General features: G+C 38.1%; 1 protein-coding gene across 4 annotated transcripts in view; it reads left to right on the forward strand.

The window, feature by feature from the left end:
* HECTD2 (HECT domain E3 ubiquitin protein ligase 2) overlaps positions 1 to 14622 on the forward strand; it is a 78188-nt gene that overhangs the window by 24295 nt on the left and 39271 nt on the right. For all 4 annotated transcript variants that reach the window (XM_047826103.1, XM_047826102.1, XM_047826104.1 and 1 more), the window contains exons 3-5: positions 11691 to 11829; positions 12507 to 12609; positions 13259 to 13348. In XM_047826103.1, coding sequence (XP_047682059.1) covers positions 11691 to 11829; positions 12507 to 12609; positions 13259 to 13348 — 332 coding nt within the window. The remainder of the gene's footprint in view (positions 1 to 11690; positions 11830 to 12506; positions 12610 to 13258; positions 13349 to 14622) is intronic.

Genomic DNA, 14622 nt, shown 5'->3' on the forward strand with positions numbered 1-14622 from the left:
GTTGGTGAAAGAAAAGGAAGTGAGTCCTGAAAGAGGGAAAAAATCATGTTGCGCTGTGACTTAGAAATCAAGGGGGAAAATTAAAGGAGAGGATATAGTCTATAGTGTCATTGCTAAGTGAGGATAAGATGAGTAAGCACTGAGACAACACCAAAGATTTGTTGGTTAATGTGTGCATGGGTGACTTAACAGAACAGTTTCAGTAGGATGGTGTGAGGACAGTGCAAATTGTAAAAGTTAAGGGGTGGACTAGTGGCGAGGATGTAAGGGCAACGTAGACTGCCTTTAGAGTAGCTTGAACTGAAAGAAAAGCAGGATCTTGCAGGGTAGTGTTGTCAAGGGCAAGGATCTAATACAGAGGGAGACTAAAGTTTCAGTAGGAACATAGAATAATAAAATGAACTAGTAGACTAGAGAAGTGAGCGGTGTGAGGATGGGATCAAGGAAAAATGCAAAGCGTAGGGGTTGAGACGTCAGCTCCAGTGAGGAGAGAAGAGCACCTCTTACTCACACTGTGGAATTAGAAGGAAGAGAGGAAGTAGGAAGAGGAAATGGAAGTAGGAAACTCACTTCTCGCCTTGAGTTCACTTCTCTCTGTGGAGGGTCTATTAGTTTCCTCCTGCTGCTGTAACATAGAACATAAACGTGATAGCTTAAAACAACAGAACTTTATTCTCTCAAGGTCCTGGAGGCTAGAAGTCTAAAATCCAGGCATTGGGGGAATTGATTCCTTTTGAAGGTTCTGAGAGAGAATGTGTTCCATGCCTCTGTCCCGGCCTCTGGTGGTTACCAGCAATCCTTGGTGTCCCTTGGCTTGGAGATGCCTGTCTCCAATCTCTGCCTCTGTCTTCACATGGCATTATCTCGTGTATGCCTTTCTGTGTCCACATTTCCCTCTTCTTGTAAGGATGCCAGTCATTGAATTAGGGCCCACCCCAATCCAGTATGACCTCATCTTAATTTGATTACATCTACAGAGACCCTTTTTCCAATCAAGGTTACATTCACAGGTCCTAGAGTTTAGGACTTCAGTATATCTTCAAACCTATCTATTTGAAAGACACAGTTCAGTCCACAACAGTGTCAAGAACCTTAAGAACATTGAAATGTCTGTTGTGGAGAATGACAGTCAAAAAGAAAGTCATGATTAGCTGTGACCTTCTTTGTTTGGACTGTTTGTTCAAATTCATTAGCCTTTGCTTCCACACTGATTCCTGTATTCCATTCTGTCCATACTAAAATCCTGATGTCTGAACCAACTTATTTGCCCACAACCTACCTGCCTCCTCCTTGGGTGGGTGCGTTGACTCTGAATATGGTCCATGTGTTTGAGCCCCCACTGCTTGTCTGAGGCCCTCTCATCTGTGCCAGTCGTGTGGAATCTGGGCTCAGCCCCAACCTGAGCTTGGAGTATTTGTATCCACCACTCTAGAGGAAAAGACCTCTTAGCAGACTTCTTTTACCCTCTTGGAATTCCTAGTGCTGACTTCTCCTAGCTGTTCTGTCTGGATGCCGGCTGGATTCAGGCATGACCTGGAGTTCATATGTCAGGGATGCTGTAGACAGAATTAGTTTCTTGAATGGGAAGTTAGACTAAGTCTGACAAATGTAAGCATGTTTATAATTCCTTGATCTTTTGGGAAGCCTCTTTTACTTGCCAGTAAGATGGTTTCCTCAAAGATGCATCATTCTTGGCAGTTATTACAATTTCCTCCCTCTGGTAGCAGGACCTATGCTGGGTATTCTCTAACAGCTTGTCTCCCCATCTGATCTTCAAGTGGTATTAGAGAAGCTGCAAAAGCCCAGCGTGGGTTTACCTAACAGCTGAGGGATGCCTTTCCTCCCTGGAGATCACATGACTAGGTATGTGTGTCGAGTTGGCTGTCCTTTTGGAGATCAGGGAAGTGTAGGAGTTTTACCTACTACAACAGCTGCTAGGGATGATACATCTTCAGAGAAACAATATAAGTGGTAAGTAATGGTGGAGGGGGATTAGCACTACCTTCTCTCTTATTCTTTTGTATCTTCCTTTCTAAAGTGGTTATGTCCCCTTTCAGACTTACTTAAAACATCTTTAAACAGCACAGAAAGATTTAAAAGAAATGAAGCAGTATCCTCCCCGTATCTTTTAAAATGTCTTTGCACTTCCGGTAATTCAGAAAAGAGTAGACAGGAACCCTGACATTTCCCTCAGGGTCACTGTCCCTCTCCGGCTCAGTGCATTTGGTGAGTTTAATCTAGAAGAGCCCTGAGGTGACACCGTGAGCTCTGCAGTTTTAGGCGTAACTCCGGAGAAAGGCGTCCTGTGAGCTTTGCCCCTCTGAAATAGCTCTGGGAAACACAGAGTGGTCCTCAGCTCAAATGGTGGGTGGAGCTGTGTGTGGCGGAGACCTGCGACCTCTACACAGGTGAGCAGGTGAAGCACCACAGAGTTTGCACGGTTTCTCCAACAGCGGCTTCAGAGGCCGACCGAGCCACAAGCTGTTAGGAGAAATCCAGCGCAGGACTTGCCATCTGGGAGAGAGAAAAGGATCTGAAATAGCTGCTTTCGGAATCTTACCCTGGAAGTATCTCCAAAGCCTCAGATGACCCCGTTTCCAGGTTTCTGGGGAGAATGAACTGATTTTGGACTAAGTCTCCAAAATCTTTCCCTAGGTCAGAGTGCGTACCTTGGACTTGACTTTTCCTAACTCTACCTAGGGGAGAAGTACATCTATCATGAACTCAGAGTGCCTTGCTGCATTTATTTGTTTATTCATCTGTCTCTTTACTAGTCCGTAGGCTCCTTAAGCCTCTATTTTGGAGAGGGAAAGGGCTATCTATCCTTTCTATTTTTTATACTGAAGGTAATTTTTTGAATAGGTAGCAAGCACATTTGTGTGTTTCAAAAATCAGTACTATAAAAAGTAAGTTACGTTTTGGACGTCTCAGTTTTACATTCTTCCCTGCTGTCTGTTGTATTCTTTCCTGTGCTTCTTTATGGAAATGAAATCAAATACAAATACACATTTTCACTTCCTACCTTTTCTTAAAGAAAAAGTAACTGCATGTGCATTGTCTTGCACCTTATTTTTTTTTAGTTCGTGTATCCTGTGTGTTTTTCTGTATCAGTACATAAAGAGCACCCTTATTCTTTTTTATAGTTTTCTTCCCCTGTATTGGACATACTATAGCTTATTTAATAAGATGATAGTAAAAGAAATTTAATGAGTTGTGTCCATTCTTTTAGTGTAAACAATGTCACACTGAATGAATTTGTACGTGTCTTTTTGTTCATATGCCAGTGTTTCTAGGATATTCCTAGAAGTGGGATTGTTGGGTCTGAGAGCAAATGCATCTACAATCTCCTTGAGTTTTTAATACATCTGTGCATCAGGATCCAGCCTCCACGGTACATGGTGTCTTTACTCAGTGCAGAAATACATGGGAGACTGTTTTTTTCTGGGTTTCTGGTCAGTTTTCCCTGTTGGAATGTCAGACTCATCCCTATAATAAATTTTCAAAGATATGTCCAGTAGCACATCAAAAGGACTTTTTAATATTTTTATAAGTAGACCCACAAGAGAACATTTCGCCTATGCTTTTGTTGCAGTTTTACAAACATAAACATCATTGAACTTAGTAAAAAGTACATCTCCAAAAACTAATGAATATATTGCAGTATATTTGGTTCTGGTGGCTAAAGTCCTATGAGTCAGAGGATTTTTTTCCCCTCTCTCTTCCTTTCTCTCTCCCACCTTCCATTTTATTTTTGCCAAATGTTCAGAAAAGTCACCCTATAGACAATGATGTAAACACCACCTGTTATGACTAATCCACTCTGGTCTCTTTCTGTTTCAGTTGCCTGCCACTACTGAAGTAATCAAAAGCAATAAAAGTACTGAATTGAGAGAGGGATCCTTCAAATTGTAGCTCATTTATCACTGCCTGGTATCCACACATTGTAAATTATGATATTAAATAAGAATTGAATTTTTGAGTTAACTACTACCAGTAATTGTCATTGCGACCTTAGACATTACACATAGCGCTCGTGAGCCTTCTTTTACTCATTTATAGAGTGAGGAAGTGGGGCGTTATGTGTTGAAAATATCTTCTACCTCAAAGTTTTATGATTTAAAGGGTTAATTTTCTAACATACTGATTTTGTTCGATCCTTGCTGAGTTTTGTTTGACATTTCACAGTTTACCAGCCCCTACTTCCATGCACTTTAGGCTTTAGTTTTGCTACTTGTTTTCCTACATGGTAGAAGGTTTGGCATTATTGGACAGTGGAAAAAACATGGATGTTATGACTTGTCAGGGTGTGTTTGAATCCTGGCTCTGTAACTTACCAGCTGTATGATCCTGGAAAAGTTATTTAACCTCTCTGTGCTTGTTTTTCCATCTATAAAATAGCGTAATAAAGAAACCACCTCATAAGTTTGTAAGGATTAATGAAAAAAAGCATTTAAAAGCATTCAGTTATGGGGCGTCTAGGTGGCTCAGTTGGTCAAGTGTCCAGTTTTGGCGCAGGTCATGATCTCGCAGTTCATGGGTTTGAGCCCCACATCAGGCTCTGTGCTGACAGCTCAGAGCTTGGAGCCTGCTTCGAATTCTGTGTCTCCCTCTCTCTCTGCCCTTCCCCCACTCACGCTCTGTCTCTGTCTCTCAAAAATGAATAAATGTTAAAAAAATTTTTTTAAAGCATTCACTTCTGTGCCTTATGAAATTCAGTAAGTGTGAGTGATAATACGACAAGCAGTTACATTGGAGGGAAGGGATAACAATGGGCAGGAGTTTCCATTACTTATTTCATGAGTAACTGCACAAATTTTTTAAAATTTGAAACATCACACATATAGAAAAATGTCATCAACATTTGTGTATGGTTTTGATAATAATAAAAGGAAAGCATGTGAACTTAGCACTCAAATCAAGAAAAAGAACATTACAGGCCCCTTAAAAGCCCCATTGAGCCCACCCCAGTTGCATTGCCCTGCCTTTCTGTCCAGAGGTAACTACTATTCCCTTAATTTTTTAAATTTTTATTTACTTTTCTTAGTGTTTATTTTTATTTTTGAGAGAGAGAGACAGAGAGAGAGAGAGAGAGAGAGAGAGAGAGAGAGACAGCATGAGTAGAAGAGGGACATTGAGAGAAAGAGAGACAGAATCTGAAGCAGGGTCCAGGCTCTGAGCTGTCAGCACAGAGCCTGACGTGGGGCTCGAACTCACAAACCCAGGCACCCTCCCTTGATTTAAAAAAAAATAGTTTTGTTTTTATACATTCCTGTAAACAATATACTGCCTAAATTATATAATTATACAGACACACACACACACACACACTGCTTAGTTCTGAAAAACTGAATAGCGAGCATAAACCTCGGATGTTTAAGGGACAATATTGCCACTATTAGGTGAAGATTCCCAGGAGACGATAGTCTGAACAGAGTCTCTGAATCAAATCTGGCTCCAACTTCCCCAAGAATTTATGAGTCCTTTCTGGGGAAGTCAGTGGGCTTCCAGGTCATGAGTGAGCCCTGGGAAACAAAAGAACCATTGGCATATCTGACAGAGCTGTGATTTGGACTATGTAGTAAATGTCTGGCAGAAATATGGTCTCTCCAGCTGTCAGCAGTTCCCCAGGTTAAAGCAGTGAGGTGAACTGAGTGCCCTCAGCTGATTCAGATACCACAGCAAGAAATTTCATCTGGACCTAAGTACCTTTCTCTTTGGCTTCCTTCTTTTTCTGCTCATTTTCCTTCACGGGTTTCAGGAAGCTGTCTTGGCTCTTTGAGTGCTTAATATGCTCAATACTTAGATTCATTCTCTTGGCAAGAATCTTGCCTTTAGCTTGTTTGTTTACGACAGTGCCAACAGCAAGATGGGTTAACACTGTAGACTTCCAGTTTTGCCCTGGTAACATTTGTGGGGCATTCCTTTTTGAGTAATGTCCATTCCCTTGATGTCAACAACATCACCTTTCTTGTAGATTCACATGTATGTGGCCAAAGGAACAACTCCATGTTTTCTAAAAGACCTAGAGAACATATGGCAGGTGCCTCTCCCCGTTCCCTTTGAGTTGGTCATTTTAGCGAATCACTAGAAGATGGCGGTTCCAGCTGAAAGGCTGGTGATAGGCTTTTAAATTTTTCCCCTCCCTGCATGATTTCTGACTCTTCCAGGTTGCTTTTGTTTATTTGTTTTGGTTTCTACAATATTGGAATCCCTTGAAGGCTTGTTCACTCCTATGCTGGTGACTGATGCTGGCTGTAGTCTTGGACTTTAAATAGGTTCTAGATGGAACACCTGCACCTGGCCTTTTCGTGGACTGCTTGGCTTCCTCACGGCATGGTGACTGGACCCCAGGGTCAAGCACCCCAAAAAGAGACAACCAAGCAGAAGTTTTATTACCTTTCGTAACCTAGTCATACAGCATCACTCTGTCACAGTTTTTCATTAGCAAGGATTAACTAAAGCTGGCCCGTACTCCAAGGGAGAAGAGTTAGACTCCATCTTTTCATGGGGGAAATATAAAAGGATTTATAGATGTATTTTATTTTTTTTTTAATTTAAATTCAAGTTAGTTAACATACATTGTAGTCTTGGCTTCGGGAATAGAACCTGGTGATTCATCTTTTATGGGTAACACCCAGTGCTCATCCCCAAAAGTGCCCTCCTTAATGCCCATCACCCATTTAACCCATCCTCCCACGCACCTCCCCTTCAGCAACCCTCAGCTTGTTCGCCATATTTAAGACTCTCTTATGCTTTGTCTCCCTTTCTGTTTTTCTCTTATTTTTCCTTCCCTTCCCCTATGTTCATCCATGTATTTTAAAATGACCACACTATGTGAATGTAAAATCCTCAAAGAGGAGCCAGGTCTTTTGACTCTTGTTTTAGAACTTTTTCTTATATCCTGTTGTAGGACAGGAAATCATAACTAAAATCAGGTGTTTAGAAGACATATGCATGTTACGTTTCCATGCTGCTTCAGTTTCTGTCATAATGTCATCGTATAGTTCAATCTATTAATAGAGAATTTTTTTCAACTTTTTTGATTGGTTTGTAAGTTCTATCCCTTTTGTTCTTAAGTAGTTGTAGAGATGGACATTAGAAATTATTAAACTAGTGGTTTTCAAACTTATTTTTATTTTTTATTTTCATAGAAAACACTTTTTTGAAAACTAAAATTTTTCTTGGGGCATCATTATATTAAAAGCAGAGAAAAGCTAAGCTGCTCTGAGCAAACATATCCACCAGCACCAGTCCCATGAGGTGGTCCTTGAAGTTCTTTGGAACCTTGGGAATAACTAACTTAGGTTATCTCTTTCATATTATCATTATTATTTCTTAGGTTTATTTATTTTTGAGAGAGAGAGAGACAGACAGACAGTGTGAGCAGGAAAGGAGGAAAGAGAGAAGGAGACACAGAATCTGAAGCAGGCTCCAGGCTCTGAGATGTCAGCACAGAGCCCGACATGAGTCTTGAACCCACAGACTGCGAGATCACGACCTGAGCCGAAGTTGGATGCTCAACTGACTGAGTAACCCAGGCGCCCCCCCCCCCCCCCCGCCATCTCTTTCATATTATAATGTCAAAAGTGTGGTCTAAGGAGTTTCAGTGACATGTCTAAGATTATAGGAGTAAATGAGCCAACAATGGGACCAAGTCCTTACTTTTTTATTATTACTTGAGTGTAAATTATTTGGGATGACACTTAGAGGATGGCATTTTGCAACACTGTGTCACCAGCAGCAAACCTTTTAAACTAGTGTTTCCTTTCCATCAGTAGAGGGATAAGGAACAGGCCTAGGTTCTCCTCCTGAACGCCCAGCCTCCACAGAGACTTGTGTTTACCTCTGATGCTGCCATTGCCATCTGTGCTGGATGGCCAGGAACAGTCTTCAGTGTCCTAAATCATGTGGCCAATTTAAAATGTCAGTCTTAATTTTGGTGGCTCCACTTGTGGAAAACCACATATTACTAGTTTCCAACCAGAGTCAGCTTATGATCGCTTCTTGAAAACAGTGAGTGAGCTGGCAAAATTTGGCTGATAATCTCACACCCTTATACATAGTTGTATTATGATCTTCATTCCCCCCCCCGCAATATACTTCCAGCCCCCACCAGAACCCTTAATCTTTTTGCACTGGCTTCAAGTGTTTCACTTAATGTTTCTAAGCAACCAACTAAAATTGGCAGCACTATATTAAAAGCTAGGGAAGACGATTACTGCTTATCAATTTAGCACAAATTGTTCCCAAGTATTGGCTGAATGAAACCAAAATGACAGGTTTTCACTGATAAACATATTTTGGCTTTTTTCAGCGTATTACAGTATTCTATATTGCAGAAAAGCCTGCATGTGATGGAACAAAGAATTGTTCTATTTATAATATCAGTTTGAGATTTAATTAATCTCTCATCACCACATTTATTGATTTTCTCTCTTGAATTAGACTTTAATAACCATCTGTGAGAACAGACTGAAAGCCTGTCTCTGGAAACAATGCCTTGGTATTTAGGGACATGAGAGCAGCTGTGAGCTGTTGTTCTTCCTTTCTTAATAGTTGAAAGTCACATCCTGTAGTTTGGCTTTCATTCACTAATGTGAGCAAATGATCTGCCTTTCTTTCTGACTCAAGTTCCATTTACATAGTACGTTAACATTCTGTGTTACTCTTCTGTCCAAGTTACCTTCTGACCTAAAAATAAATCCCATCTGGGCCTCTGGATCTAATCTCACCCTATAATCCTCTCGGTCTCAGCATTACTATTTCTCTTATATAAGAATCTTCCCACTCTCGGGCTTTGCCAAAACCCAGCTCTCTTACTAACTAGACTTTTTCACTCTTCTTCCACCTCAGCATGGTATTAATAAAAATGAGTGGGTATAAAAATGTATATATACGCTTTGTGAGTGAATAAGTTAATTTATATTTGAATGAGTCTGTGTGTATCTAATAGTGGGTGTTTATAGTCCAGGTTGGGAAAGGTGTGTGGGAAGGGATAGGAAAGGGTGAGCCTGGTGAAGAGGAAGAGAAACTGTAGAGGAGCCTCAAGACAACAGTAACAAGACCGGTGTTGGAGAGAGGAGACTATCATCTGTTTCTTTGCTGCTGAGATGCCCATTTCTTTCTTATGGTTATAGGTTTCCAAACACAACAAGATATCATTTGTAGAGATACCTAATTTTACTTGCTAATAAATTGAACCTCAGTCCAATATATGCCTAAAGTAAAAATTGCTAGAAATTGGGTATTTCCATATTGAATAAAGTGTATAAAAATCAGTTCTGGAACTGAATGAAAGAAATTTAATCGTCTCTCTTGTACTGTCAGCATCACTGGTCTTTCCTAGTACCCACTGAACAATGTTTCTCTGTGTGATCCTCGGACCGGCGGCATCAGCATCATCTGGTAACATGTTAGAAATACAGATTCTTGGGCCCCACCCCAGACCTACTCAATCGCAAACCTTGGGGAAGGAGCTAGTAACCTGTGTTTTAACAAGCTCTCCAGGTGCTTCTGATACACAGTAAAGTTTGAAAATCATTGCTGTTAATTATAAGAAATTGGCATGTCTGAAGTATCCTCTAATATGAAAGATATTTTACTTTAAAATACACCCTGACACTAATGAAATTTATCCTAGTTTATTGAAGTTAGTCATAGATGCAAGGACAGATACTAGACTGGGGGAGTGGATAAGGAAGGAAAGACCTTATAGCTATGTTACTACTGTGATGATTGATACAGCTATGTTTGCTTAGTTGAAGATATATCCTGATTACATAAGAGTAGAATTAAATTCTATATGTGTACATTTCATTATTGTAGAATTTAGGATATGAAAAATATTCATTTACTCTATTGGTTTGGAAGTATTAATAATTCATAAAGTAAAATAACCAAAATAAAATGCTTAGTAGATGGGCTCGAAAGCAGAATGGAGGAGACAGGAATAAATTAGCTGGAACATAGAACAATGGAAGTTACCCCCTCTGAGCAATAGGCAGAAAATAGACTAGAAGGAACACATGAATTATCTCAGAGACCTGTGGGACTGTAACAAAAGAGGTTACTTTCTTGTCATTGATGTCTTAGAAGGACAGGAGAAAGAGGGTAGGCTGAAAAAGTACTTGGAAATGACTGAAAGCTTCCTATATTTGGGAAGAGACATAAACAGGTTCAAGAAACTGAACCACATACAGGATAAACCCAAAGAAATCTACGTCAAGACATTCGATAATCACATCTCTGAAAACTAAAGGCCTCTGAAAAGCAGCCAAACACAGCACCTTACCTATAGGGTAAGATCACTATAAACAGAAAACAGTGAAGGGAAGTAAAAGGTACCATTTCTATACTTCACTCCAACTGGTAAAATGGTAACACCAGTAGACTATGATAAGTTGTATGTATATAATATCTAGAGCAACCTTTCAGAAACACTACAGATGAATCAAAATGGAATTCTAAAAAATGTTCAAAATAACCCACAGGAAGGTAGGAAAAAAATAAAACAAATAGAAAACAAAAAAATAAAACAACAGACTTAAGCCCTGATGGATCAATAATTACATTGATTGTAAATGGTCTAAAATACATCAGAAAAAAGAGATTGGCAGAGTAGATTAAAAATCTGACCTGACTGTATGTCATCTGTAAGAAATTCAATTCAAATATAACAATACAGGCAGGATAAACGTAAAAGGATGGGAAAAGATACATAGTAGTGGCTGTATTAATAGCAGATAATCTAAGTAGACCTAGAACCAAGAAAATCCTGGAGAGAGAGAGAAATATTATATAATGATAAAATCAGAATTATAAGGAAAGAATTAGAAATATATATTTTTTTTAATTTTAGAAATAAACCAGAGGGAACACAAAAGCAAACATACCTACCAGATAATGCCCTAAGAGAGCTAGAAGATGAAAAGGAGGGAATGTTTAAAATTTAAAAAGAAATGAAGAAATCGATAAAAAATTTGACAGAAATTAAATTGAAACAGGCAGAGGCTCACATCTGGGTAATTGGAGAAAGGAGGGGCTTGGTAAGACTCTGTCACTCAACTGATTCATGATTTCAAAGCTATTTGTCTTCTAATAATTCATTAAGCCATGCATTCCTTTTGTGAGATTCTTCTGTATTTGTTTTGTTTTGCAATTAAAAGATTATGAAATGCAACAAAAAAAGCAAACAGTGAGCTGGCAAATATTTGCAAAAAGAAAAAGGAAAATATGGAAAAGTGTCATGCAAATAGGTTTTTTTAAAAAAAAAAAACTAAAACTACAGTCAGTAATTACAGAGGATGTAAATAAATGGTTTGCATATATTCAGGAAGGTAATAAACATTAAAAACATTGAGTCTCACTGAACTACTCCCCGAAACACAACTTTCTGGAAAGGAGCAAGGAAAGAAACTTTAAATTTAGTAGATTATATCTGTAGATAACTTTTAATTAAGATACGGCCTAATATTTGTTGTGAGTGAAGTTGGGGTTAGAGGGGACTGGTGGCAATAGAGCCTACAGTAGGCGCCCTTTAACTGTGGTGGGTTTTCTGTTATGTGATCCCAAGGCAAATGTATTACTAAATAATTCATTTGTTTTCTGTTCACGTTGAGGTAGCCTGGCATTTTATAATTTGGAAAAGTTTTACCATTAATTACATTGAATGCTTTTTTTATACTTCACAGTGAGAGACCTACCACCAATTTGCCTTGATGTTAGACAAAAACAGCGTATCTCTACAGAAGCATCATCATCCGAAATGAAGGCCCCAGTTCTTCCAGAACCTGTTCTTCCTAACCAGCCCAAGACCATGAAAGACTTTCAGTAAGATTCAGCTCACTGTTATATGTAGACATATGGATATCTGCGTGCTAGTACTTTCCATATTTTAATATTTTTATGTGAGAAATTGGACTCGTGGCTGTTTGTAAGGCATTGGTCAAGAGGGAAGACACAAAAGTTGAAGGTGAAAACAAATGTATAAACAACAGGGAAGGGGTAGACAATGTGGCAGCAACACTAAATAACAGAATATGAGTTAAAATAGACAAAAAGGAGATGAAGGTGGTGATAAAATAATGAAATGTTGCCTTTTTAAAAAACTAGTATTTCATCTACTATGTAACACGTAAACTCTAAAACCTATGTCACTACTGAAGAAAGTCCAAATGGATACCTGAAGGGCTGAGTGATAATGGGAAAGTAGAGAGAGAATGTAAACAAATCTTTCAAGAAGCTTAGCTGTGAAGTGGAGGAAAGGAAGTGTTAATTGTAAGGAGCATGTCAAGAATGACCTTTTTCAAAAGCATGTAGATGGGAAAGCTGAATTGATATCATGAGCTAATTAAGAATTATAGATTCATAAACTATATTTACATTAACTGGAACATACTGAACGGCTTCAGTATTTCAAGTTACATGCTTGGTGACATTTGTAAAGAGGAAATGCTGTTTTATCCGGGTAGTATTTCTGTCATAGTTGATGTATGTTTTCATTTTAGGGAAGATACAGAAAAAGCTAAGTCGTCAGGAGATTGGAAAGCAGTACATGATTTTTATCTGACAACATTTGATTCTTTCCCAGAACTAAATGCTGCATTTAAGGTAATTACACATAAAACACATTTTTCAATTTTAGTTTTCTTTTTTTTTTCTTTTATTACTTTTTTAATGTTTTTATTTATTTTCGAGAGACAGAGAAACAGAGCATGAGTAGGGGAGGGGCAGAGAGAGAGGGAGAGACAGAATGCAACGCAGGCTCCAGGCTCCGAGCTGTCAGCACAGAGCCTGATGTGGGGCTTGAACTCACGAACTGTAAGATCATGACTTGAGCCCTTCAAATGCTTAACTAACTGAGCCACCCAGGTGCCCCTAGTTTTCAATTTTCCAAAGAAGATACGATAATTCAGCTCTTTCCCTACCCAATATTGACTTAAGCAGCCGTTTAAACAAACATTTATAGGTAATAATTTCTGAAATTATGCATATCACAAATAAATATTACTTAACTGATATCTTAAAGGTTGTTTGTATTTGTACTAATGGTGATGTTTCACGCCACCCTTTCAGTTTTAAAAAGGAAAGTGACTAAAATAATTCTCATACATTCATTTTTATTTTTAGCAACTTGGCCCTGAAAGTTCTTTTTCAACATCCTACCAAGAAATTATGAAGTAATGGTTAGGGCTCAGATATTACTAAGAACAGTCCTTAAATGTTATATATACACTAAACTTATTAATTGAATTTGCAGAAAGATGCCACCACCTCATTTAATACCATTGAAGACTCTGGGATTAATGCTAAGTTTGTGAATGCTGTATATGATGCCTTACTTAATACTGTAAGTATTGTTTGTGAACAGATGCAAATAGCATAACTCTCTATCTCTTCTGTATTTCAAAAGCAGCCACAGAAATATTGTAATAATCACTTTGTAACATAATTATATTAGAAATTCTGATATAATTTTATAGTAAATTTAGTTGGAATTCTCAGAAAATTAGATTTTTTTAATTAAAGGAGAATTAAGCAGAAAATACTTCTGTGTCCAGTTCATCTAAGGCTTGCTGAAATAAAATCACGCTTCACTTAGTCAGCAAAAGAAGATAAATTATTTGATTGTACTGGCATTGCATTGAATTTATAGTGGTTCTCAAACTTTACTATGTATGGCAATCACAGGAAGGGCTTTTTAGAATACAAAGTTTCAGATTCAGTAGGTCTGGGTAGAGCCCAAGCATTTGTGTTTCTAACAAATTCCCAGGATATATTGATGCTCCTGATCCAGGGACCACATTTTGAGAACCACAGTACAATAGATGAATTTGTGAAGAATTGACATTTTTTTAATCCGTAAGCATGGTATATCCCTCCAATTACTTGGATCTTCTTTAGTTTTTCTTGATGATTTCTTGTAGTTTTCTGGATAAAGGTCTTACCTGTGTATTGTTACATTTATTTCTAGTACTTGATTTTTTTCTGATGCTATTGTAATTTGCTATTCATATTCTAATTACTAGTATATAGAAATACTTTCATATATTTATCTTTATTTACTTACCATGCCAAATTCACTCACTAATTCTAATAGTGCATCAGTAGATTTATTTGGATTTCTGTATGGACAGTCCTGTCATTTGTGAAAAAGGAGACTTTGACCTCTTTAGTCCTTTTATCTTGCACTGGCTAGGACCTCTTGTACACTTTCAAATAAAAGAAGTAATAGATACCTGAGTACTTTACTGTTTAGTATATATATAAAAAGGTACATAATAATATTTGTCATGAGAGAAATGTAAATAACATTACATATTTGTTCAAAATGAGTAAAAAGTTTTTTAAGCACCTTACCATGAATTGACAATATTGTGGAGCAGATGGAACTTTCATACCTTGATGAGGGATGGATAAACTAGTACCACCACTTTGGAAAATTGCTTGGCATTATTCACTAACTCTTAAGCATATACATATATACTGTGACCCAAAAAGTTCCACTCCTAGGACATTTGTCTGACCTTTTTTGACTTGGAATATTGCCAATGTTTTATAGACACTAAAAAATTAAATCTACAACACAAGGGGAAAACTCTCTAAAATGGAAATACGATTTTT

This window comes from Prionailurus viverrinus, chromosome D2 (genome assembly GCF_022837055.1).
Source record: "Prionailurus viverrinus isolate Anna chromosome D2, UM_Priviv_1.0, whole genome shotgun sequence".
Taxonomy (NCBI): domain Eukaryota; kingdom Metazoa; phylum Chordata; class Mammalia; order Carnivora; family Felidae; genus Prionailurus; species Prionailurus viverrinus.